At 38.8% G+C, this 27366-nt stretch overlaps 1 protein-coding gene across 8 annotated transcripts in view; it reads left to right on the top strand.

Moving 5' to 3' along the window:
- The window catches only part of HDAC9 (histone deacetylase 9), an 834677-nt gene extending 832059 nt beyond the window's left edge, over positions 1-2618 (top strand). For all 8 annotated transcript variants that reach the window (XM_058677966.1, XM_058677969.1, XM_058677964.1 and 5 more), the window contains one exon: positions 1913-2618. In XM_058677966.1, coding sequence (XP_058533949.1) covers positions 1913-1952 — 40 coding nt within the window. In that variant the 3' untranslated portion in view covers positions 1953-2618. The remainder of the gene's footprint in view (positions 1-1912) is intronic.
- Positions 2619-27366: the final 24748 nt, after the last annotated feature.

Below are 27366 nucleotides of genomic sequence, written 5' to 3'. Positions count from 1 at the left end.
AAGGTATAGAATGCATAGACCCTCCACCAAAGGGTGAGCCGTGTGCTTCATATCTGTGGTCCATCACTGTGGTCAGCATCCCAGGAACTCCTGGTGTTGTTGGAGGGAGAACATTCACTGGCGATTTCAGATTAGAGGCAGAAATCTTTGGTGTTCAGCAGAAGTCACAGGATGACTTTTCTGAAACTGTGTTGTCTGCATATGCTTAGATAGATAAGTTTTGATACAAACATGTTATTTTACCAGTTTGAATATTTAAAAATTTTGTTCTTGTTGCAATACTGAGAGATTTGCATAAAAGAGATTTTAACTAGCAATTTTTCTCTTATAAATGCTGGTTACTTATCCATATCCTCCTTATTCTGCAAATTCCTGGATGGGCTACAGCTGCCTATGAAATTGTTTTGTTTTTGTTTTTGTTTTTGTTTTTTATTATTCCACGTGGACCCTTTTAGAACATTCTTTTTTCGGCAACATACAATAATAAATGTCAATGTTTATTCTGCATTTTTTAAAGGCAAAATGAGTTTTAGGCCTTTGTGATTAGCATCCTGTGGATAAAATCTTTCTTTCAAATGTTTTGCATTTATTATAAGAATGTTAAGCTCACACGCTGACTGCTTTGATTAAAGAACGCATTGAGCTTTTGACTCTTTATTCTTATAAATCTGAACAATACCATGGCAAAAGCATCCGTTGGTCTTCAGAAACAGCTGAGTTTTAAACAAAGCATTGCTTCCTTCTAATGTGAAAGCAGTTCATTACAAAATTCCGGAAAAGAGATAAATAGTAGAACGAAGGAAATGGAAACTACCTAGCTCTGATTCCACTGTCAGGAGGAACCCACACAGCAAACGCTTCGGTTCCGAACGGGAGCACAGTGCGCTGTTCCACACAGTAGTACAGGGTTGGTGGATGACCAAGAGACGAAATGGAGGCAGGAAGTAACCGAGGTGCTGTCGCATTCATTATGGGGCCCTTCTCTTTTTCTTACCGTTCACAGATTCTGTAAGAAACATGCTTATTTCTCTCTCATGGTTTACACCTGAAACGGTTAGCTTCACAATAGTGCAGTCACAACATTGGCAAAACCGAAGCCCTCAAAGGCTGTAAGCCGGCAGCTCTCGTCCCAATAATGTTTCCACGACAATTTGTCTCATCTATCTGCATTCCTGCTACAATCGTGTTTCTGACTAAATTAAAAATCCTCCTAGAAGTTTGCCTTGAAACACCCTCAGAGTGTTACCGAATGAAGGTGAAATCGCTAGTATAAATTTTCCAGCAATGAGTTTTGGTTTTTCCCGGAGCAGAGCCCTCCACCGGAGATGCTGAAGGAATCTATTTACACACAGCCATAGCGCATTTCTTGTAACAGGGAGGGAAAAAAAGAACTTGAGCCTGCAGCAGCGATTTGCTAATCAATTTCAGAATCTGATTTGAAATACCTCCGGCAGGCAGCCAATCCCACTAGGAAACGACAGAAGCGAAAACTGGAGCCCGGGAAAATCTCCTTGCAGAAGCTGGTGGGGTCCCTTCCTCTCCTTAGTCAACTGGTTCCATAGGAAATCATTACGAATGCTTCTCACATGAAATATCACAGCTAATTATTTCAATAAATGATTGGACTTCGTGCTAGACACAAAACATGTACGTTTTGGGAATCTAGAGTTATAAAATATTCTGACATGTTTTAATATAAACAGGAACATGTCCAATCATTGCTTGGATCTAAACTGTTTTTCCACTTGACATTTGTTTATACTTCCTAGGAAAGAAACTCTATTTATGGATAACTGAATAACGCAAATAAACATCAGAGAGAGCTGAAAAATCAGCTTTGATTATGCATGAAAATCTACAATGTCATTGTGTACTCTTATGCCGTTTTCTGATTGCCTGTTTATTTTTACAGAGCTGCTGGTGAGCCCATGGAACAGGAACCAGCCTTGTGAAGTGCCAAGTCTTCCCCCACCCCAACTCCCATATTTCCTGTGTGTGACATCACTTGCCCCCACCCCATCCCTGCACCCTCAGACAAGTCTGCTCTGCTGCCTGGGTGGCACCGATTCCATGCAACATAAACACCGGGCACAAAATCTTGAACAGCAGCTTCACTTGTTCTCTGGATGGACTTGAAAGGACGTTAAAGATTCTTTAAACGTAACCGCTGTGATTCTAAAGTTACAGTAAACCACGATGGGAAGAAACTGCTTCCAGCGTGCGTTCATTAGTCGGAGTGACCCTCTCCCAAACACAGAGCAGGAGCTGGAAACAGCCAGTGCAGCACTTAGCTGTCGTTCCGTTCAGAAGCTGTGACAGCCAGGGAGATTTTAGGGCAAAACCTGAAACTTGGTTCTTGACATTCTGGTCAGCTTTTATTGGGTTTGTTCTTTCTTGGTCAGTCTTTGATTGTTTACAGGATTTGCTTTCAACTGTGAACGGATAGCAATCCCACGCAGATTGCAATGGGCTTTTCTGGTTTTGTTTTTCTGCTTTTGTTGCAACACGGAGTTCAGCTCTTCCTGGTAAGAAAGAGTTCAAAATGTAGGAACAAGGATGGGGTTTTTGCAGTGGAGTTAAAACACGCTGAATCTTCAAGGTGAATGCCAAGGGACCCTCCCACACTGGACGCAGGGGTGTCATCGTGTTTTTTTTTTTCTTGAGAAAACTCACCCTGCTTCCCTAGTATCCTTCTCATGTTCTCACACATGGGCGGTACAACGAGGTTGGAGGATGGGGCATCCTTTCGCCACAGAACTCAAGCCTTCATCTGGATGACAGAAGTTCTGAGTATATGTTCCACCAACTACTTTCAGTGTCTGTAAGAACTTTTCAAAGATGGTCTCAGTTGGTTCCAAAACTATCAAAAACTTACTCTCTTACTTATTGTTATTACCCCTCCATCACTTCCTTTCTCCTTTCATTTCTTTCTTCCTGTTGAAAAACTGAAATTTATCTATAATCTCCCCTATTACTTTGGGGCTTTAAGTATTTATTTGTTTACTTTCTGAGTTGAAGTGTTGATTTGTCAGACTGCATTCTATTACCTGTGAAATCATTGAGGCAAATATAGCTTAAGCATTGTGGCTGAATTTTTTAGATCTTTGAAATGTGTCTATGAAGGTGCTGCCTGTTCGAAGTCAATCTGAATTAACCTAGACATTGTGCCTTCATGTGAAAACAAACAAAACTTAACCTTTACACATGTTGCCTTAATGTCAGAGGTTTAAAATAAAGGACATTCATACTTTTTTTTTAATTCCACCTACTAAATCTAAGTAGGCTATCCCCTACCTCTAAAAATTCTGTTTCGATGTTAACTCCAACAGCTGAAGACATTGAGGTACAATACCTCACAGTATTTAATATCTGACAATGCTTTTGAAAGAGTCGGGTTTTTTTTCCCCTAACTCAAAGGATATATTAAAGCCATAAGTGAAGATTGTCATGCTTTTATTCAGAAATCTGAAAGGAACCTTAATTAAAACAAGGTTTTAGGGCAGGCATGATATGAAAGATAGGAAACAATATGGTTTTAGTTAGCGAGGACTCAAACCTGTAAATCAAAGATGAAAGATTTCACTCAAGTAGAATTATAGAACTCCCTTTTGTTATACAGTCAGACCATATTTTTCAGGCACTTGATTTTTTTAGGATTACCATTTTAATTTTAAAGACTTTTATTACATATACAAAAATGGCTCAATACTTGGTTTAACATCTTGGAAATCTGAGACACCCTTTGAAATAGGACATCTGAAATGGAATGTAACTGAGTATTAGGTAAAAATTGCTTTCATTGCATAAAGGGTTAGGTCACTTTTGATTCATAATCATAATGAATTTTTTATAAATTTTAGTTTCTTGATATTTTCAAAGGAATATGTGCTAATCATAAATGCATGAGGAAATTTACTTAAGCAAATTAAAATGGGGAATACAAAATCAAAAAAAAATTAAAAAGAGGTTCCCATCTTTTTAAAAAGGAAAGTTATATGTATTTAAAAACATGATTGTAACATTTTAAAATCACTTCATCATTTTATCTATCACTACCCATCAATCTTCACTAATAATCTTAAGATGTTGAATCAGAAAATAAAGAGGTATTGTGCAGATGAATTTAATGGAGTTTTCGACAACAATTTAGCTACATGTTTATGTGGTGCATCGCTCTGATAAAGCCAGATCACCAGGATGTTCTCATGGTGCTTATTTTATGGTTGCTTGAATGATTTAACTCCGCCTCCTTCCCTATGACACTGGCCCTAGTGGGTTGCAGGGAAGAGCCACTAGGGCACCTGGCAAGGCAGATGAACCCTAGAGAAGATTCAACACAGCTGGATACGGTGGCAACAACGGATTGCTGGTGTTTTTCACTGTTCTGTTACAGGATGAGCAGGAGCCTGAGGACAGAGCAGGGCTTTGGAGCATATCAGCACTGCTTTTGAAACAGATCAGCCCTTTTTGAACCTGAAGTTAGCTTTCCTCACATAAACATTCTTATTTTATTTTTCAAAGTAATTGCCTATGGGAAACTGGCTGTACCCTCAAGAAGGCGTCTTTTTCTGACCTTTAAGTTGAAGGAAAATCACAGGTTGCCTGTCTTAAGACAGCCCACACATGGTGAATAAGAGTCATGAAATGTACAAGCAAACATGCTAGGAATCTAATAAGATTTCAAAATAGGTTTTAAAAACACATAAAATTAATGTGCCTAGTTCTACAGTAAAATTTGAGAGTTATATATTAAATTTTAAAAATATACACTTTCATTTGACAAGTAAGCAAAATGTACCTTAAATGAAAACACAGGCTGTATTATTATTGCTTAGTGAATGGGGGGATATTTAGAGACAAAATATTTTTAAAAATTTTAACAAATTTATAGTATCAGCAGTACAAATGGAAGTCAACTTTTGGAGAAAAGAGGTACTTGCGAACTACTACTCTAAGTCATATTTCCACTTCCTATACCACAGATGAAATCTCCCCTTCAGTTTTGACTGCTCATGACACTCAGTAAAACTTGGTGACTTTGAAAACGGGTTGTCTCCTCATAGCTAATGCAGAAATCATGACACAGGTCTTCTCACTGATCAGTAGTACTTTATTTCCTGAGATTAATCATAAAACCATGCAGGTTTATTGGGTTTCTTTTACAGATCCTGTGTGGAAATGAAATACAATGATGCAAGATAAAGTCTCCCTGGAAAAAAGTTCTGTTATATAGGTCTCTTCATGCTGATTTTTTACTTTAGTAATTATATTTTGTACAAGTTATTTAAACCTTTCTTGCTACCTACCCAAGGAAAGTTCACTCTCAATTCATCACCATGAAAAGTGTGTTAAAATGCTAACAGACACCTAAGAAGTACAGCAAACTTGTCCACTCCATGAATCTCCCTCCGTCATCACTCCTAGTAACATCTACCTTAACACTCTTCTCTTGCATTAGCATTGGAGCCAAGGGTCCTGCTGAGACTAATTAAATAAAAGGAAAATGCATCCTTTCACTTTTTTTCCAACAAGACGACATCTTTCACAGTCAGATGAAGTGACAGGTGATATTCTGTTGTCTTCAGAAATGGCCTTCTACGTGGTCATGATCAAGTTTATTTGTGTTCCCCAAAGGACACCATTCCGCTGGCCTCTGGCAGTAGGTTGTGACGTTCACTGTCTTTTGGACACAAGACTCTGAACTATCACTATCATCAACACCATCACTAGAAGATACAAGGTCATGTGGGTGGCGCCCATGCTGGGGCGTATGTACAGTGAAAGTCACTACCTGTCCTTCTTACTAGAGTGCTTGGTCTCCAGCACTCTAGAAGACACATCATGAAGTGAACCATGAAGATCAGGCTCCTGAGGATCTGTCAAGAATAGAATGAACCCACACAGGGCTTAACAACTTGCTTCCTCCAGGTCAATCACAATTTGTTTCACCCACAGTATTCCTTGTTGGTTTTATGGGTACATTAGGCAGCAGGAGTTATATGTTTGTAGACAGTTAAACCTTAAAGTATTGATCTGGGTCTGTTGGAACTCAGTCTAAAAGGTAGTAGATGTGCAACAATTTCTCAGATCATTGTATCTCATAGCCTGGCGCAATTAGCAAATGTATGGTGAATTCACTGCTTAGTGCAATCTTTCCAATTAATACTTTTCTTGCCAGTCTTCCCTACCTCCCCTGCTTGTTAGCCAATGACAAATTCCTAGAGCTAAGCAATCCAGAATAATCTGGAACCTTTGTTTCTCATGGAGAAATAACCTTGACAACTTACTTGCTAGAACACAACTGGGCATATGTCCTTTAGTCTGCTTTATATAAAGGTCTCCTGGATACACTTAATCTTCATTTTTAATCTCTCCCTTATAAGAATCATTCTTGTTCTTTTTTTTTACTATGCTCATTTTAAAGGAGTGAGTAGGATATTGTGGGGTTTTTTCCCTTTGCTCTAGATCTCTTGATTTGGCACATTGTTATTATTAATACGGAATTTTTTCTTTGTGTTTCTAATGGCTTTCTACCCTTCTTTCCACTACCTAATTCAGCTGTGCTAGTTGTTGCCTAGAAAAGATTGTACTGGCAATGCCTTGGTACTCTGAAAATGTCTTCTGGAGATACACCTCCATGCATAGTCAACCACCTGAGGAGAAAAAAAAAGCAAATTATATAGTTTAACTCAATATATTTTTTAAGTAAAATATTTCAGAATAAATCAAAGCACTTTGGAGCTGTTTCATTTTCTTGTTTTGGTTTCAGGCACATTAGCAGCAAGTTGCAACATCGGGTATAATAGAGAAGGTCACATATTTTCTGGGATGCTGTGTACTCTACCCTTTAGCCTTCGTTTTAGTTCTCTTGCTTGGGAGTTGGCATTCTGTAACAGTTGATGGAGTTATTGAAAACTAACTGGCTATTAATTCTGTTGCTGTCAATTTGAGCAGAAAGTAGGCAATAAAAATCTGAAGATTTGAAATTTTACCATCTAAGGAGAGACGATGGCTCTTCCTTGAATATGCAAAGCTTATTTTCATGTTTAAAAAGTCTTCATTTGTTCTTAAATTATAAGATTCTCAAACACATTTTGGCTATACAGGGCTAGTGTCTAGCTCCGGAATGTCCAGGTTTGGAGCCATTTTTCTTTCAGTGGTTGCTGGACATGGCAACTTACTGTTAAAAATGAGCAGCCATTTTGTGGCTCACAGTGGTGGCAGTTTCTGTCATTTGCAAGCGAACATCCTGATATTTTCAATAGGTGGGCATGGCAGACAGGAAACACTGTTTCTTACTGTTCTGATTAAACATTCTAGACCGGTCTTGATGATGTGGATACCAATAATCTGGAGTTTCGGGCTCCATGTAAAGCTAACATGTCTTTTCTACTGTGATCTGATCGTTGTTGCTGTAATAAGATCAGCTTGTTGCTCTCCGTGCATCAGTGGTTTTGCCCTGGATTTTCTTGGCCAGCATTCACCAAAGCTGTCATCCAGAGCCGCTCAGAGAAACACACGTTGCCAAATGTCTTTTAAAACTGTGCCAGAAGTGAAGAATAATTACTTAATAAAGGATTGACACCTAGTGACAATACCATTGTTGAATGTGCTCATGAAACGCTCACCTTCTTTCAGATTCCTGTTCCGTGTTTGGAAGCGTAACGGTGTGTTCCAGATGCCTGTTGATGTTGATGCTGTCATGACTCTCCTTCAAAGAGATTAAAAGTTTCCCTTTGGTCTTTGTGCTTTCTACTGAATTAGGTTCTTTTCCAGGCCTACATGAATAGAAGCTATTGGAAATAAAAGTGTTCTTACTTTTCCACATCCTGGATTTACCATCCGGCTTTGTTTATCTGATATCTGACAAATCTGTGTTGCAGAAATAAAATATTCTTATTTATGAATCACTGTGACATACACTGTTCTAGTTTTTAAGAAGTGAGATTGATTTCTGATGAATGAAGAATTCACGAAATTGAATGAAATGGGGTTGGTTGGGATAAAGAATAACAATAATCATACCAATTAAGCATCGTGCCATAACTGTATGTCTTCATGTGTGTGACAACTCTTGATTACAGATGAGAACATCAAGCATGGACAAAAGTAACCTGCCTCATGTTAGAAGTAGTAGACAGTGTTTTTTTTTTTCTGTCTATCTAGTTGTACCATCTCTCCTCTTTCCAAATGGCATAAATGATGTGTCAAAGAAAGCAAATTAAAGGTATGCACTAGCTGGAATCTGTGCTTAACCATCACAATACTCTACAATCAATCACCGGTAACCTTAAGAATTTATTAAATTAAATAGAGTTTGTGATTGTGGCCAGGTTTATACAGTAAGTACAAGTTACAAAAAAGTTCTTTCTGTCTATATTTCAACATCTTTCTTTAATCTAGCCAGGAACCTGAAATGTGTTTGGAACACACACTCTACAAACTCTTGAACTCTATTCTAAGACCAATACTCATTTTTGTGTTTTATAACCCCTTGCAATGTCTAATGTTCTAAAACCTAACTATTTCTAGTGGATGATGGTTTGGGTTCCTTTTGGGAAAAGATAGAAATATTTTGTCTAACGGAAAGTAAATTCATGTTGAGGTGGGTGGGTTGAATCCAGTTTCAATGGTAAACACCTTTGGTTTAATCAGATTTGTCAAATGGCAAATGCGACTCCATTGCTCTCTTTGTGTGTGTGTATGTGTGTGTGCACGCATGTGTGTGTTTCCATGGTGAAAGGAGAACAATTGAGAGCATGAAGTACAGAGAAAAAAATAATAAGGAACATATCGGTTTTTTTTTAGTTAGCTGCAAATGGAAAGCTAGAGAAATATCTTTGCCACTTAATATTTCACTGGTGAACTCAACATTTCTAAACTCTGCATTTACTCCTCAGTTTTGTGATATCAACAGGCTCAATAAATGCTTGTGACCCTCTGGGCTGACCGGAAGCATGTTGTGCTATGCAAACCTGACAAACACTTTGGGGAAAATTCACAGTTGTTCTCACAAAGGCCATAGGTCCAGGAAAACAAGATTCAGGAAGATGGAATTTTTTTTCAGTTTCTTTAAAAAAATTGGAAAGATAATTTTTTAAAAAGATACATTTACCCCAGATCAAATCAAATCTAAAGTTCTTAGCATATCTATAACACACAATATTAATTCCAAATAGAAAACTAGGGTAAATTTTAAAACATGATATCATTTGACATATTCCCCTAAAAATGTTAACACAGCAAGTCAGTGTAATAATGTAACCATAATGTGTCTTTTAATAAAAATGATTAAATATTTATGAATATTTGTTCTTAAGATGGAAAGCAATATATTCATATATAATGAGATCACTTCTCTTAACAAGCATAATTTGGGTCTGGTGTTTTGGGATAGCAGGCTAAGCCACAGCTGGTAAGTCTGGCATTGTGCGTGAATTTCCTGCTAATACACCTGGGAAAGCCAGGGAAGATAGCCCAAGTCCTTGTGTCCTGTCACCCATGTGAAAGACAGGATGGAGTTCCTAGCTCCAGGCTGGAACTGGCCCAGTTGGTCTGTCAGACCATTTGTAAAGTTAACCAGCAAATGGAAGATCTTTTTCTTTTCATCTTTCTGTTCCTCTTTCTGTACTTCTGCCTTTTAAATATATAAGTGAATCTTTCGATCTGTAATTCCTGCCCCAATCCCTGATCATTAAATCCTGCAATATCCATTCATATTGCTCTTTAATAACACATATTTCCCAATCCTTTAATCCTTTGGGGGAAAATATAATACTAATGGCATTTAACACTTTTTTCCCAGTGCTTTCATATAAATCTCAAAAGTCCTGTGAGCAGAGTGACTCAATAGATGAGCCCATGAGAGCTTAAAGGCAAGAAGAAAGCTGACTGTCAGTGTATTCAATAAAATTTCAGGCACTGAGTGCCTGCAATATGTAACAAGTGGGACTGGCATGATTGTGTAGCAGGTTGAGTTTCAGCCTGCAGCATGAGCATTTTACATGGGTGCCAATTTGAAACCCGGCGGCTTCACTTTGCACCCTGCTTTCTGCTAATGATCTGGGGAAATCAGCAGAAGATGGCCCAACTGCTTGAATCCCTTCCATCCATGTGGAGACCCTGATGAAGCTCCTGAATCCTGGTTTTGGGCCTGGCCCAGCCCCAGTCCCAGTAGTTGAACTGGTAGATGAAAGACATCTCTCTGCCCCATCCCTCACTCCCCCTTATTCTGTATAACTCTCATGTATCCAGTACTTTCTCAGGATGGAAAATGGCAAGAACATTGGTTGAATGAGTTTATACAAATGATACAAGTTTCATTAGTACACTTCTGATTTAACTACAAAACAAATAACACACAATAGCATCTGTTTGGGAACTGGGTGAGGCTAAGCCTTTAAAGAAAGTGTGCTCTGGGTTCATTCTCCCAGGAGGTCAAGATACAAGACATTCAAGGAGTACAGTTTTTGTCTTAATGACATGCGATCATATTTTCAACTGGAATGAGCAGACCTCACCAAGAGAGTAAATACAACTTGGTGAATCTATAAATGTCTGCCCATGTCTAATTCTAGCAGAATCACATCCAGCTAAAAGCATGTGATATTGAGAGAAAGGAGGTTGATCTGGTAGGCAAACTGAAAAATCTTTAGAAATTACATCCTTAGTTCTCGACTTTAGTGTGTCTCCCATTATTTCCTTGTGAAGAAATCAGCTTTCTGTAATTTCATCTGTGATGATCAAATCCTGCAACAATCAATTGTGCCTCATTCATATTACCGATATGAAGCCAGGAGCTTCTTCTGGGTCTCCCACGCAGGTACAGGGTCCCAAGGCTTTGGGCCATCCTCGACTGCTTTCCCAAGCCACAAGCAGGGAGCTGAATGGGCACCCATGTGGTATCCTGGCGTGTTCAAGGTGAGTGCTTTGGCCAATGGGTTACCATACTGGGCCCCTTAACAGTTATTTTTAATAAACAGAAGCAGATAGGGCTCACTCCGCACTTCTTATCTATAATAATTTTTTTATTTCCTCTTGCCTTTATGCTGTTTTGACTAAATTCTCCTAATTTTTCAGATTTTATTTTATTAATCTGTATCCTATAAATCTTAACTTTCACAGGCCACATTATTCATTCCTGGGAGATGTAACATTTCTCTATTAATATTCCAATGTTTTCATGTCCCTTTCTAATTTTTATTTCCTCCCTTTATGTTTCTTTTACATAATATTCATTGTATATATTCAGTTTATGATGTGTATCTGAGTATCCTACAAACTCAAATACTCCAGTGTTTGCTAGTACTGCTGTTCACTCCACTGGGAGTGCTTCACGGACAGCTCAGGTTTTGTGTCATGTTTATGTGCAGGCTTTCCTTGTCCTCTAAATTGGAGACAAACCCATCATTGGTGGTTTTGCTTCCAGTATGTGTTCCCTTTTACAAAATTACCAATTCTTTAACCATGTAACTCATAAAAATTTAAAATGTATGTCCGTGATCAGCCTTTCTCAGGAGAGTGTTCTCTGCTCAGCATCCACAAAGAATAATTTCCTCCTGATAAATCTCGTTTCTTTTGTGTTTACCTTACCACTTTGGAGACAGCCTTTAGATGATCCTGGGTACACTGTGAACATACATGATGAGATGTGCATCTCTGTTTCAGTTCTCAAGAAATCCCAGTGTTTGGCTCTACGTGGAAAGGGACATGAGCCCTTTGGCTACCTCCATCAGGAATAACCCTCAACCCAATTCCAAGCTACTGGAAACATCAGTTCTTCCCCTTACTACTCCAATTTCCAGAGTATTTTCCCTACCTGATAAACTTTCTTCAACAGAACCAGCAACCCATATGGGTACCAGTTCAAGTCCTGGCTGTTCTACTTTCGATCCAGCTCCCTGATAAAGCAGCAGAGGATGGCCCGAGTTCCTGGGTCCTGGACCCATGTGTGAGATCTGGAAGAAATTCCTTGCTCCTGGCTTTGAAACAACCCTGCTCTAGCCATTGTGGCATTTGGGGAGTGAACCAGCAGACAGGAGATATCTCTCTCTCTCTCTCTCTCTCTCTCTCTCTCTCTCTCTCTCTCTCCCTCTCTCTCTCTCTCTCTTTCTCTCTCTGTCTTCCCTTACCTGTCTATAACTCTGCCTTTCAAATAAAAATAAGTAAATCTCAAAAAAAAAAAACCCAGAATTGTTACATTTTACCTGGCCCTTCACTTAACGTAACATTGGGCCCCAGGCTCTTTCTATGAAATGATAGGATTAAAAACTTGATTGCAGAGCTGGCTTTGTGACATTGTGGGTTAAGCCTCTAAATGCAATGGAATGTTCGTATCTCATATTAGAACACCAGTACAAGTTCTAACTGCTCTACCTCTGTTCCAGCTCCCTGTTAATGGGTTTTGGAAGACAATGGGTGATGGTCCAAGTGCTTGGTTCGCTGACACTCATGTGGGAGTGGCCATTTGAGGAGTGAATCAGTAAATGGAAGATCTCTGTTTATTCCTGCATCTCTCTGTCACTGTGCCTTTCAAATAAAGACACAACTTAAAAAAAAACTGATATCCTTGGGTTCTCTTAGCTCTGATAGTCTGAATTCTTCATATACATGGAATTTAAACTTTTGTTTGATGCTTATTTCACCTCTGTGACGGTAGGGTGCTGGGAGCAGTTCCTTCTCCCTGTGTGTGTATGTGTGAGTATGTGTACTTGCTGAATCATATGGTTGACAACAAATGAAAAAGAGGAAGGACTAAGAATGAGGGCTTCTAGTCTTAACCTTGAAAATGAAGAGGGGATTGCACACAGGGAGAATTTTGTTCCTCCCAGAACATGGCAGGAAAACACATACCCGTTCCATGCTGCAGAGTGAGAGCTGCGGGCTAAGCCTTGGCAGGGACAGACTTAGCTAACATCTGATTTCTTCAGTTTTACAGTACACTCTGTGGCCATGTTAAAGTTCAGGCTCTGCATTCCTTGCTGGTGAAAAAGAGATTTAGTGAATGTGCTGCACGCTCTTCTAGCTGTGAAATGTCACACATCTTCCTCTTCTTTTGGCTAACCTTTATGGAGCACCTTGAATTTGTGGTACAGATGTATCTTTCAGCCTAACAAACATTCATTGAGAAAGAAGAGGAGCCATCATCGTGGGATGAACTCAGTTTCCCTCACAAAAGAATGAGCAAGCACACACACACACACAAAGATGTGGGATTTTTATGAATCATATCCTGTAATTTTTCATTTTTTCCAGCTACCTCCTCTCAGAACAGAATCCAAGAAAACCAAAGAAAACTATTTGTGCTGTGTGCAAAAATTTTGCCAAATTGAATTATACATTTCATCCAGCCAATTTGATGAGTTGCTGGATGCAATTTGCAAATTTGTATATGGGCAAAAGGAAATAATGTATTTGTTATATATGAAAAGCATAGCGTTTATCACAAAAGCATGTTTTGCAAGTGTTCAGGGATATCACTGTATACAAGGGCTCCTCAAACGTTTGACGGAAATCTGCATCATGAAAATGCTATGCATAAATTTCAAGTTATTTTTACATCGAAATAAACATTGTTAATTTTTTTCATGAAACTTTTGAAGTACCTCAACTATGCGTCATGTACATGCAGACATGAAACTTGGCTACTTACCATATACAATGCAGAATTTTGGACAGCAAACATAGTGAACTGTAGAATGATATTCACAAACTGTATAAATTAAGTAGTTTTGTAAAATTACATTAAAATGTTAGGAGCAGGCAATATGGCTCAGCAGGTTAAGCTTGCCGTATTTGATGCCTACATCTCATATAGGAGTGCTGGTTCAAGTCCTGCCTAATTTACTTCAGTCCAAGTTCCTTGTTACTAGAGTTGGAAGGCAGTAGTAGTTCCTGTTACCCATGTGAGTAGTTCCTGTTACCCATGTGAGCCAGATGGAATGCTTCACCCAACCCCAGCTGTTTTTGCCATTTTTAGAAAGAACCAGCAGATGAAATCTCTCTCTCTCTCTCTCTCTCTCTCTCTCTCTCTCTGTCACACACACACACACACACACACACACACAAAACCTTTCAAATATATAAGTAGATCTAGTCTTTAAAAAATAAAAGATCATGGGGCTGGTTTTGTGCAGGAGATTGAGTCCCCACCTGTGATGCCAGCATCCCATTTGAGCACTGATTCCAGTTCAGACCCCTGCTAAGGCACCTGGGAGAGCAGCAGAAGATGATACAAATGTTTGCTGAAAGATCCTGATGGAGTTGAGTTTTCCTGCTTTCAGCCTGGCACAAACCTGGCTGTTTCACCAATTTGGGTGGTGAAACCATGGAGAGAAGAGTCTGTTTCCCTGTCTGTAAATCTGCCTTTCAAATAAGTAAATATTTTTCAAAAATAAAATATTAGGTATGGATATTGACTACTTGATGAGCTTTCAAACATTCCACACTTGGATTCTATATAACTATCCCTTATTTTTCAAAATAAACATTCAAACTGTAGGAGGAAATCACATCAGCAAGATAACGAAAGAGGATAACCCAGGACCTTGTTCATTCATAGAAATAATTTCTAAAAAGTGCTCAAAATAACTTTCAAGAGCTCTAGAAACCCAGTGAATCATTATAGAGGCCAAGCTTGGAGAGATGATGTCGCAGAGTGAAGTGGTAATTACCTCTGTGGACACAATGAATGCTGTTACAGAACTGGGTTCTGAAGTGAGAACTACCTCCCAGAATGATGGAATCAAATGGAAAGTTTTCACAAAAAGGTCAGAGACATACTACAAATATTTAGTCGCTGTGAAGGTGGCATCTCATATTGTAATGTCACTCAGGCTTGAGTTTCCTCTGCTCTAGTTCCCATCTAGCCTCTTGGTTGCTAACATGCCTGGGAAAGCAATAAAAGACTGTCCAAGTTCTTGGGTCCCTGTAACGCAGGTCGGAGGGAGAGCGTGCATGACGTCCAGCTTCAGTCTTGCCAAACCCTAGCTGCTGTGGCCATTTGGGAAGTAAAACAGAAGACAGAAACTGACTCTTTCTCTCATCTTTTCAAATAAACACATCTCTTAACATGCATGTATCAAAAAGACACATATTTTTAAATCTAAGCACACGTACAGGTTAAGAGTGTAAAAATAGAAAAGTTGAAAATGGTAAAAAAAAGAGAACATGGTAGTAAAGGTATTATCTAAAAAAAGATAGCTTTTCAGTAGAAAACAGTCAAAGGAAACCAAGAAATATGCAGTGACATGAAGGTCAGTTCAGAAACATACAATAATCATAAATATCTACCGAACCAACTGACAATATTAAAAAGAGAAACAGAAGAGTCATAGCAGGAGTGTTTGGCATTCTATCTCTGCATTAGGTATAACAGCCAGATAGAAAACTAACAGGAATTTTGGTCTTACATAAAACTATGTATCAGATGAATTTTACAGACATAAAATTTCACCAACAGCAGCAGGTTACACATTCAACTCAAACACGCAGGGAAATCCTATGGGATGGATCACGTTTTAGGTCATAAAGGAAATCTTAACAAATACAAGAAAAGTCGAACCATATCAAACATTGTTCCTGTCAATAATAGAATGGATGTATAAATTAATAACAAGGAAAACTGGGAATTTCACAAAAGTATGCAAATCAAATAAAATATTCTTAGCCACCAACTAAGAATTTGCAAACAGATAAAAATTATATCTTGAGATCAATGAAAGTGAAAACAGAACAAAACTCATGGGCTGTGGTGAAGGTAGTGCAAGGAGGGAAATTTACAACTAAACATTTTAACAAGGAATAAAAAATGATTCCAAGTCACCAACTTAAGTTTATAAATCTAATTAAGAATATACCTATACAACAAAATATTGGACTCTCTACTACTGGTTATACCTACAAAGTCATGTCACATATAAAAAGCAGAACACTGGAGTCAAGATTACAGCTAAAGCACTATACTATTGTAAAACACTGGGACAATGGGGAGGGGAGAAGAGGGAAAAAGGAAAGAGGGAAGGCCTATACCTACAAAATTCTAAAATGGAAAAAAAAGGAATTTTTGAAACATTAATTAGAAAGACAGAAATAGAACAAACCAGGGTTGGGCACTTAGCGATTTTAAGACACCAGTTACAATAACCACAAGTCGTATTGGAATACATGAGTTCAGTTCCTGCTCCCGTCATTTCTTGCTAATGAAGACACTAGCAAGCAGTGGTGATAACTCATGTTATTTGGCTCCTGCCACCCATGAGGAACACCCAGACTGCATGATCTCTGCTCCTGTTTGATCTGACCCAATTCTGAGCATTGTGGGCCTTCCAGTTAAATGACTGCTGTATAAAGATAAAGCTAAAAATACACTTTAAAACTGATTGGAGCTCTTGGACCATGATTAGTGGAAATGAAAAATGGTGCAGACTCTGTGAGTATTCCTAAAGAATATATCATACATAGAATTTCACATGATCTAGCAATTCCATCACTGGGTGTGTGAGCCAAAAGGATGAAAAGAATGATCGCCAAGTGATATTTATACACAAATGTTCAGAGCAGCGTTACTGAAAACAGCTCAAATGTGGGAGGGGCCCAAGTGTCCATCTGCATCTGGATAAACAAAATGTTACACTTGTACATGTGATGGACTCTAATTTGGCCTTAAAAGGGGATTAAATTTTGACAAAACTATACCTGGGTAAACCTTAAAGACATGATGCTGAGTGAGATAAGCCAATCACAGGATGCCAAATGTATCTGGAAAAAAGTTTCCTTGTTGTAGCCAGATTCATACAGACAGAAAGAAATGTTGTCAGGGGCCGGAACAAGAAGAGAGTAATTGTTCAATGAATGTGAGTAGCATTTCAATTGCAGCAAATAAGTCCTCTAGACCGAAGGAAAATGTTAATTATTTAATGCTATTGAACTATACATGTAAATTACCATAATACAACACATTATGTTATTCATACTTTACAACACAAGAGAAGTATAACTTGTGGTTTAAAAAAAGTGGGAAAAATTCAAATTTGAAAAAATTCTTGTGCCTGACGGCTGTGGCCTAGCGGCTAAAGTTCTCGCCTTGGAAGCCCCTGGGATCCCATATGGGCACCGGTTCTGATCCTGGCAGCTCCACTTCCCATCCAGCTCCCTGCTTGTGGCCTGGGAAGGCAGTTGAGGACGGCCCAATGCATTGGGACACTGCACCCGCGTGGGAGACCTGGAAGAGGTTCCTGGTTCCCAGCTTCGGGTCGGCGCAGCACCGGCCCGTTGCGGCTCACTTGGGAGTGAATCATTGGACGGAGGATCTTCCTCTCTCTCTCTCCTCCTCTATGTATATCTGACTTTGTAATAAAATAAATAAATCTTTAAAAAAACCTTGTTAAAGTAAAGGAGGAATTATGGATGGACAGACTTGAAAAATAATACAGGTGTCAATTTTTTTTCTTTCCTTTCAAGTGAGTTGAATGTTCTGTTGAAAGATACTAAACTGGGCTCAGAAGACGGTAATGCATATTACTAACTTCCAGTATTCATGAGTACTTTCAGTGTAGTTGTGTGTTGTTTTATGCTTTGTAGGTGAATGCTACAGTGACCTTTACAGATAAAAGCATAAGAATAAGTGAGCTATAATTCCTTATTAAAGTGGCCGTCATGTCTGGTGGCAGATAGCATAAGAAACATGATTCCTGTTCTCCTTACAGCAACATCTTTTAAATAATTTTTGCTTTGGCGTAGTTTTTCTCTGTGGGCAGTTTTCGCAGTGGAAGTGAGAGATGTTTGAGCACTCTCCCGCTTCCTGTCCATGTAGGAAAGAAAAAAAAAATCTACATATGACTGTCTTACTCCATTCAAAACCTGCCACACTGAACGTGTTAGTGTTGTTTCCCAAGGCAGTGAGAGGTGGTGGAATGTGCAGACGAATACACAACAGACAGCCCACCCCAGTGCATGTTAGCTTTGGCTTTGTCGAGAAAGAGCTTCTGCGCGTGGCAGTTGTCACAGTAGGCTTTTCCTGTCATTCAAAGGAAACACTGTCTGGAATGTTAACTTGATAACTTCGATTGCTGCCAGCCAAATCCTAGCGAGGGGTAATTTACCAGAGCTGCTGCCTTGGAAGCCAACTGTAAAAGGTACTAGAATATCACTGGGGAAAAATGGTCCCAGCTAACTCAGGTGTTCTTGTGGGATTTCTTATATAACCATTAGCTGGTCCTCAATTCTTTGAGACAGATCACAGCCCAGAGCGGAGACGCAGGCTCCCCAGTTCCACACCAGCCAGGGTTTATGGGACATGTCTGTTCTGGACACATGTAGGTGCCTGGTGCCTCGCCTGTCTGGATCCCTGGGATCAACGGGGCCAAAGCCGCTTGCAGTCGGCAGTCATGGATCAGACAGAACATGTGCCGTCTGGTTCTATCTACAGATGGAAACTGCTCTGCTGGTCTTCAGAGAAGTTCCTAGGCTCGTAAATACTACCAGAAAACCAAACAGCAAAAAATAGGAAATAGCTCTATCTGAAATCCAGGGGTGGAGAGAGGCATGAGTGATAGGAGACGGAATTTCACACATTCAATCCATAGTGAGCCTGAGTGGTGGGTGCTGGAATGAATAAGGTCAAATCCAGGAAACAAAACCAATTCTGCATCATTTGAAATGTATCCCATTGACGTAGCACATTCCTAACGAAGCAGCCAAAAATCATTAAAAGAAAATTAGCTTACTTAAAATTTTGCTGAAAATATTTTAAGTCAGGATAACAACTAAACCAACGGTACTAAACAAAATTTAAAATTTAACTATTTAGAATTAATTTGAAGTGACCCTCCACACTCTGTTTAGAATTCCTACAGTGTCAAGCTAGTTCTGGATTTAAGAATGAATGCTATAAAACATCTCCAATGAATGTATGCTGTATTAATGCAGGCCTAGGATAGTAGCTGAGAGGAGTTAGAATTTGACTAAGCAACAGAAAAGTCAAGTACTTTGGTATATTGACCTTCCTAGTTGTTTTAGAGACTTTCCAGGTGGGATTGTAACTTTTGCCCATCAACCAATTTCTCATCCTACTGTTGTTTCAATACTAAATGATTTCCAAAGCATCCAGCACATTGTCAATTTGTGCTCAGGCTATGACAAATAAAAGGCATATAAGATATCACTTTATTAGGGACCATTCATTTGCCATGTTGGCAGATGGGGAAAAGAAAATCAATGTTAATATGAGAAGCATTTCCAACCTCTGCCCCTTAGGCCCACAAGTTCTCAAATATATCAGCTGTTATTAACCCTTACCAGAAATAAATGCAATGTTGCAGGGCGATGGATTGAGAGAAAACATGGTGATCACAGGCGAAGCCACCAGAATGGCTTACCTCTTCAGGGCTCTATGTGATTCAGGAAATTACTGCTGGGTATAGAAGGGATTAGAAAACCAACTCTGGACTAGAGTCAGCTCAAGTAGTCAGCACTCTGCCCTAAAGGGATTTACAAACTTTGGATTTATAGAGGCCAAGCTTGGAGAGAAGATGTCGCAGAGTGAAGTGGTAATTACCTCTGTGGACACAATGAATGCTGTTAAAGAACTGGGTTCTAAAGTGAGAATTACCTTCCAGAATGATGGAATCAAATGGAAAGTTTTCACAAAAGGGTCAGAGACATACTACAAATATTACAACAAACAAGAAGAGGAACCTAGCTTATATACATACATATATTCTTGTAATAAACATAATAAGCCCTATCATACTAGAAAGTTCCAATTAGCTGTCTTCTACCCTTGGAATGGTTCTGAGATACCCCTTCAGGCTCCTTTGATGGAACAGAATGGAATTCCCCACGGTAGTAAAGCACGCATAGCTGGGAGGATCCTCTTGTCATGTTTGCAGAATGGGCTGAGAGACCCCAGAAAAGTCAGCCCAGATCATTCAATTTACATCAGTATGAGGCTCGCTGGTTCTCTGTGCTTCCGATGCAATTCTATGTGTTGTTAAAACACTTTCACTTATTTCACATCGCTGGTCAATTCACACCATCTGTGTATATGATGGGATCAACAGTGTTAATTTCTGCAAAATAAAGTTTGAGGTGATGCTACTTGGTGGCTTATTGTTTTAATGTATGGGTGTAGATAAGATTAATAGAGTAACTTCAGAAATATAAGTTAGAACAGTGCCCAGCATAAACTGCCACTTCTATCATAGAATCCCATATAGAACTGCCAAAAATTTGTAAACCAGCATCCTCTGTTTGAGTGCCTGGATCAGAGTGCTGCATCACTTCTGATTCCAGCTCATCGCCTGGTGATGGCTCAAGTGTTTGATCCTAGGTTGAAGGCTCCTGGCATTGGTTTGGGCTACTTTGAGCTGCTGTAAGCATTTGAAGAGTGAATTCAAAGACAGAAAATTCTGTTCCTCTCTTTCTCTCTCCATCTCCCTCTCTCTCTCCTCCATCTCTTTCTCTCTCTCAAATGAAAATGATAACAAACAATATTAAAAATATTACAACTCTGTGTTTAAAGGCAATAACTCATAGTCCAAGCTACATGAACTTGCTTATTTCTTTGTAGGACTTTGGTTTCACATTCAATTTTTTCACAGTAAAATATCAGTATAATTACGTTACAATTGCCTTGATGACAGATTTAAGAAGAATCCACTTCCCTCTAGTCTTCCAAAAGTTTCTGAATGAATCCTCAGTTTGGGGGAAAGGTTTAAGCTTTCATGCCAAAGCTTTCAATTATGTGATAGATACATGAGAAGAAATTATTTGTATATAATCTTAAAGGCTCAGATTTATACCCACTAAGGCCAAGAGCTTTTCACTTGATCTACTCTCCCTTCTCCTTCCACCTTATACACTACACAGAGGACCATAATTCAAAGTCATTGCAGTTACTCAGTAAGTCCTGTGCATGTCATGATAATAATAATGGACAATCCCAATTGCAAACATTTATTGGACACTTATAAAATGTAAAACTCTGTGCTAAGCTCTTAAACCTTGTAATCTCCAAGAAATAGGAACAGGGAAAGACTTCTTAGAAAAGACGCCAAAGCACAGGCAGTCAAAGACAAAATAAACAATTAGGACTACATCAAACTAAAAAGCTTCTGTACAGCCTTAGGAAACAATTAATAAGATGAAGAAGCAACCAACGGAATGGGAGAAAATTTTTGCATACTACACAAGTGATAAGGGAGTAATAGTCAGGATTCACAGAGAGCTTCAGAAACCCAGGGACAGTAAACAAAAAACAAAACAAAACAATCCTGTGAAAAAATGAGCAAAGGAAATGAACAGACATTTTTCAAAAGAAAAAGAACAGATTCAAGTGACTAGCTAATATATGGAAAGATGCTCAGGCTCCCTAGCGGTCAGGGAGGTACACATGAAAACCACATTGAACTACCACCTAACTCCAGTGAGACTGGCCTACATTCAGAACTCTACTAACAACACCTGGTGGTATGGCTGTGGGGAGAAAGGTAACCTCCTTCACTGCTGGTGGGAGTGTAGGCTAGTACAACCACTTTGGAAATCAGTACGGAGAGTGCTTAGAGAATTGCAAATAAACATGCCATGTGACCTAGCTCTCCTGCTCCTAGGAATACATCCGAAAGAAATGAAAACTGCATATGAAAGTGGATCTGTAATCCTATATTTACAGCACCACAATCCACAATGGCTAAGACATGAAAGCAGTTCAGATGCCCATCCAAATAGGAGTGGTTAAAGAAATGGTGGTACGTCTAATCCACGGACTATTACTCAGCCATTTAAAAGAATGAAATCATACCATTTGCAACTAGAAGGTTCCAGCTAGACACCATTATGCTCAGTGAACTAAATCAATCCCAAAAGGAAAAATAGCATATGTTGTCTGTAATATAAAAAAAAATCATGCAAATTAGGCTTTTGTTTTTCCTTTTTGTTACCCATGCGTTGGTTATTTGGCGGCACATTTTTTCAATTCCATGGTGCTGTAATTTTTGTTGTTGTTTTAACTTCATACCTGTTGTTGACCTTATTTCATGGCTTTTCAGTTAGGAGAATGTGTAGTGATGGAGTAATAGAGACTACCATATCCAGATGTGAAGATACAATGCAGCATGCATCCCTACTTCCAAATCGAAGATAGGCTACCAATGAAACTGTTGAACATATCTGGACAATGGATGTTGGACTGTCTGATATTGTCTGTACCAGCAATGTCGGGGCACACTTAAATAATAGACTGATGGAATTATAACTGTTTATGAAGGACTGTACTACTGTAACAATATGAGGAAAATCAGTCGGGGGTGGGAATTTGGGGGTGGTGGAAATCCCAGACTCTATGGAATCGTACCATAAAATTAAAGATTCAAAACAAAAAGCACACTCTGGTATATGCTGCCTCGATAAATGACAGAATTTCTAATTTACACAGCGAACTTTCACTCACACGTCTCAGAGTCCCGCAGCTAGTGAATGCCAGGACTGAGAATGAGCGCCAAGGTCTTGGCTTATGAAGACTGAAGGACTGAGGCTTAAGCAAGCTATTTTTAAGTCTGTGCTTTTCATGCCTAACATCTGGGCTGCAAATGAAGGGCAAATTCAAAATATTTTCTCAGCTAACCATCACTGTCCTTTCTACTTTGGCTCTTGATGCTATTTCCTGACGCTAATGATTTAATCCGAAGACGATTGAAGCGAAATTGTGGATACGAAAGAGCAGTCTACAGCCTTACGACAGCCATCCGCTTTTGTCTGCTGTTGGGAATTCTCCAGAGGATACATGCAACCCATGATCTCAGGCACTGACCCATCAGACTGACCTGTTTCGCTGTGATCAGTTAGGGGACTGCATGTAGCTGTGGGGCTTACTTTCATCCAAGAGGATGAAAAAGAAATTCTGCTAGACTAAGCGTCCAGGAAAACTTTTCTTTCTCAATAAAAACCGAAGATATGTGAGGGTAATTCAGAAAGTCTGTGGCATAATATAATTAAAAGGTTAGCTTATTCCGGTGCAGAAATTTTAAAATTCATGCAGTTTTTTTTTTCATCCTGTGAATTTTTCAAGCACTTCTAAAAAGGAATGGTTTAAATTTGGAAGACAAACACACAGAGTTCCCATCTGCTGGTAGGTGGCAGAAACTCAACTGCTTGAAACATCACCCAATGTCTGCCACGGTGCGCATTAACAGGAAGCTGGAAAGAGGAGTCAGAGCCAGGATTCAAATCCCGGGACTCTAAAGCCGTATTCTGGTTATCTCAAATGCCAGGCCAAATGCATACCTCCCTTTAACTTTCTAAAGATGCCTTGTGAGCATGAATGTCAGTGTAACTCTAACTTTCATTTTCTGCGATCTTTTTGAATTGCCGCAATCGTGGTTTTGCCGCTATTCTTTTCTTCTTTTCTAGAATATGCCCACAACATCTGTTGGAACAAAAACCACACTGTGACCAAGACGCAGCAAGAGTGAAAGGGGAAGGCAACAGGTGAAGTGTGGTGACAGAAAGAGCTTGAATAGCTAACAGCATGTCAGAACATATGCCATGGGCAACCTACCACAGACATTCCTGATGCAAGTGGAAAACACAAAACTCCTTAACTGTGAAAGCTATCCAGCAGAGGTTTTCACTTACCTATAGCAAAATGGACTGTTAACTGACATAATCGAAAAATATGAGCCACAGCACATTTCTTGCAAAATAGCTCATCACACTGAAAACCATCAACTCCCACAACACCTCTCTTGACCCTACCACTGGGGACGAGCAAGCCCTTTCTCATCCAAATGGAGTCTTACGTTGGACTCAGTTGAATTCAGAAGAAAGAAAGGCCACAGCAGTGACTAGCAACTCAGGGGTATCTGTTTAGGTCATGAAACATCTTGTAGACTTCAGGATGGCTGGTGGATTTAAAACTTTATGGGACATTTTAGAGCAATAAAGATCCAGAATGTTGAAACGAGTCCCTGGTAATGTTGGCAGAAACGACTGTGAGTAATCAAAAAAAAAAATGTTGAACTGATAGAATTCTGTAAACATAGGACTTATTAAAGTGAGGTCTCATGCCGATTCTAAATTATTAACGTTAGATCAACAACTAACATTAATGGGGGCATTCACAACTTCAATGTCCTCAGCACAAAATGTTTTCAAGTTTTGTTCTGATGTGCAGCCTGATTGGATGAATTCCTCTGATGAACAGCCAGATTAGATGAATCCTTCTATACTTCAGAATTTATTTACTTGAAATATTTCCCCACTGTGGATGTAATAAGCCAAGGAAATAGTAATTCCGGGTTCCTCTGTATTTAGGAAAGTTCATACAGTACAATTCGGAGAACATATTTAAGATTCCTAGGAAGTCTTTGATATTTGATTCAATTTCTAACGAGGAAGTAAGGATAAAGCACATTTTCAGAGATTTATCTTTTTTAAAATACTAATTTATTGATTTGTCTGAAAGACGAAGTTAGAGAGAGAGAGAGAGACAATCTTTCATCCACTCGCTGACTCCCCCAAGGTTTGAAGCTGGGATGAGTCAGAAGTTTCATCTAGGGCTCCCATGTGGATAGCTATGAACTCAAACACTTAGACCTCCTTCTTTCCACTTTTCCCATACTGTCAGTAAGGCGCTGGATTAGCAGCTGCAATTTGAACAAGCACCCATTTGAGATGCCAGGGTCACAGGGCGTGGCTTTACGTGCTATGCCACAAAGATAGCCCTAAGACTTATCTCTTTTAAAGAGCGTTTTTCTCAGGGTTAGAGCTGTGCAGCTTGTAGCCAGGGTCTCAGATGGGTGCCAGTTGGAGTCCCAGCTACTCCACTTCTGATCCAGCCTCCTGACAATGACGTGGGAGAGCAGTGGGGTGGGTGTTGGTGTCCTAATGGTTGGGGCCCTGCACTTGCATGGAAGACCCAGAAGTTCTTGACTCCTAAGTCTTGGCTTTGGGCCAGCCTAACTCTGGCTGTTGCAGCCATTTCAGAAGTGAACCAATATGTGCAAGTTCTCTGTCTCTTCTCTGTAATTTGGCCTTTCAAATAAAAACAAAACAAAACAAAACAAAAAGAGCTTTTTCTCATTTTCTCTGATATACTTTTGTGTAAAGGTTGTGGCTGATAAAAAAGTTGTATTGTTTTACCATAAAAATCATTATTAAAATGCTTTAAAATTTCAAAGTTTTATTAGCTTTCTCAGCAAGAAAAAAGACAATGGTGTGACAAGTGAATGTGACTTGTTTATCTGACCATTTGTAGCAAGACACATGTAATTATTTAAGTGGATGTGATTCAATGTTTGGGCATCCCTCAAATTACAATGTGAAAATGATTTTAATCTATACTTTTGTTAGGGAGTTCAGGAGAGGCCAGTAAGGGGTAATTTGAAACACATTGCACAGAAAAGTCATTTCTTTGGTACAGACTATCTCAGAGCTATCTGATTAGAAAAGTTATGCAAATACATTATTTCCTTGATGATATTTTTTAGTGTGTGTGAAATTTGCTAATTCTTTGTGTTTCAAATGACAGGCTTTCCATCAGGTCATACTATGGAGACATTTGAAGGCTGTGGATAAAAATTCTGTGAGATATTAGGAGGGCCCAAAAACTAAGCAAATTAAAGTAATTGCTTTAAACCATCCGAAGAGATTGTTAAAATGGATTGTTTTCAGAAAACAGATTGTTAAAATAGAGTATGCTTGTTTGGTGTGTGTAAATGCATGCATGTGAATGTTCACACACACACACACACACACACACACACACACACAGAAGTTTCCTTGTAGTAGCTAGTAAGCTAACTTATCTACAAAACTAGCTTCATATTTCATACAAGCTTAGCTCATGGAAATGTCACCAATGAAATAACAGAAAATAATTAAAACAAATTCTAATCCTAATGTTCTCTTTATGAAGCAGTCTCAGCACTTCTCAGCTGCTTTCCTAGATCCTCAATTAATGAACATTTCTTGTTTCGATAGCTTGTTTTTTCATTCCAAATAGAGTCATGTGAATTGAGAATCGTTGCCCTCACTTTGCCATTTACTTTTCAATCAATTCAAAGAGTAAATTCCTGTAACGAGGTAAATATGCCACGTTATTTCTACTTCTGATGATGCCTATCTCATAGTAAGATAAAATACTCCCTCTTTTCTTTCACTTATTAGACTTATTAACATGTGATCATTGAGCTTTTGTATTTGTCAGATAACTGTACCTTAGAATATATCAGCAAACTAAAAAATACCATTGCTCTAGTAAATTTTATGCTCTAGCCTGTAGAGGTAGCCAATAAACAATGAAGACAATCAATAAACACGTTTAAACAGTAAGGTATTGATGGTGGAAAGGGAAGGGAGAAAAAGCAAACCAGGGTGAAGGTAACTGAAAGGTATAGTGGTAGAATACAAAAATGGCAATTTTTGGTGGAGTAATCAGGGTATTCTTTATTTCCTGTGCTGCTAAATGCCTCTGTTATTATTCATTCCAAAGCACCAGAGAGTTTAAAAATAATAGCAACATATCTTTTTATGTAAGTTTTTGAATGTGTTTTATTACTCCACGATACGGTTCCATAGGCTCCAAGATTTCCCTGTCCCCCTCCCCAACTCCCCCCAGACTAATTTCTGCCATGTCATTATAATACTGTAGTCCTTCATAATCAGTCATAAGTCTAGCATTCTGCTATTCAAGTGTATCCTGACATTGTAGGCATGAACATTGGCAAAGAGTTCAGCATCCTGTTGTCAAGGTACATTCATCAGTTTCATTGGGAGTTCATGTTTGATTTGGAAGTAGAGATGCACACTGCATTGTTTCTTCACATCTGGATGTGATAGCCTCTACTACACAGTTACTATACATCCCGTTAAATGAAAAGCCATGAAACAAAATCAACAACAGAGAGAAAAATAGTAAATTTCCAACAATGTAATGTTCAATAGCATGCTATTAAATGACCAATGTATTGCTGAAGAAATGAAAAAGAAAATCAAAGACCTTCAAATGACGCTATTGTGTGATCTATGAATCAGTGAGGAAATTCGTAAGAAAAACAAAAGCTTTTTTAGAAAGAATGAAAATTTTAAAAAATTATTTCAAACCCCATGAGACCGAGCAAAAACAATGTTGAAAGGGCTATTGATTTTGTATTTTGCATGAAGGTTGCCTTATATCAGAGAGAACATATGATATTTTGGGGCAGGATGAGATTGACTTGTTTCCCTAGTTTAGACCATTTGGTTGTAAATAGTAGAATTTCATTCTTTCCAATGGCTAAGTAGTATTCCATGGTGTAGATATACCACAGCTTCTTTATCCAGCTAAACCACTTCTGGGAATATATCTAAAGGAAATGAAATATGCATATT

This window comes from Ochotona princeps, chromosome 20 (genome assembly GCF_030435755.1).
Source record: "Ochotona princeps isolate mOchPri1 chromosome 20, mOchPri1.hap1, whole genome shotgun sequence".
NCBI lineage: Eukaryota > Metazoa > Chordata > Mammalia > Lagomorpha > Ochotonidae > Ochotona > Ochotona princeps.
This window is presented reverse-complemented; position numbering and strand designations above follow the sequence as displayed.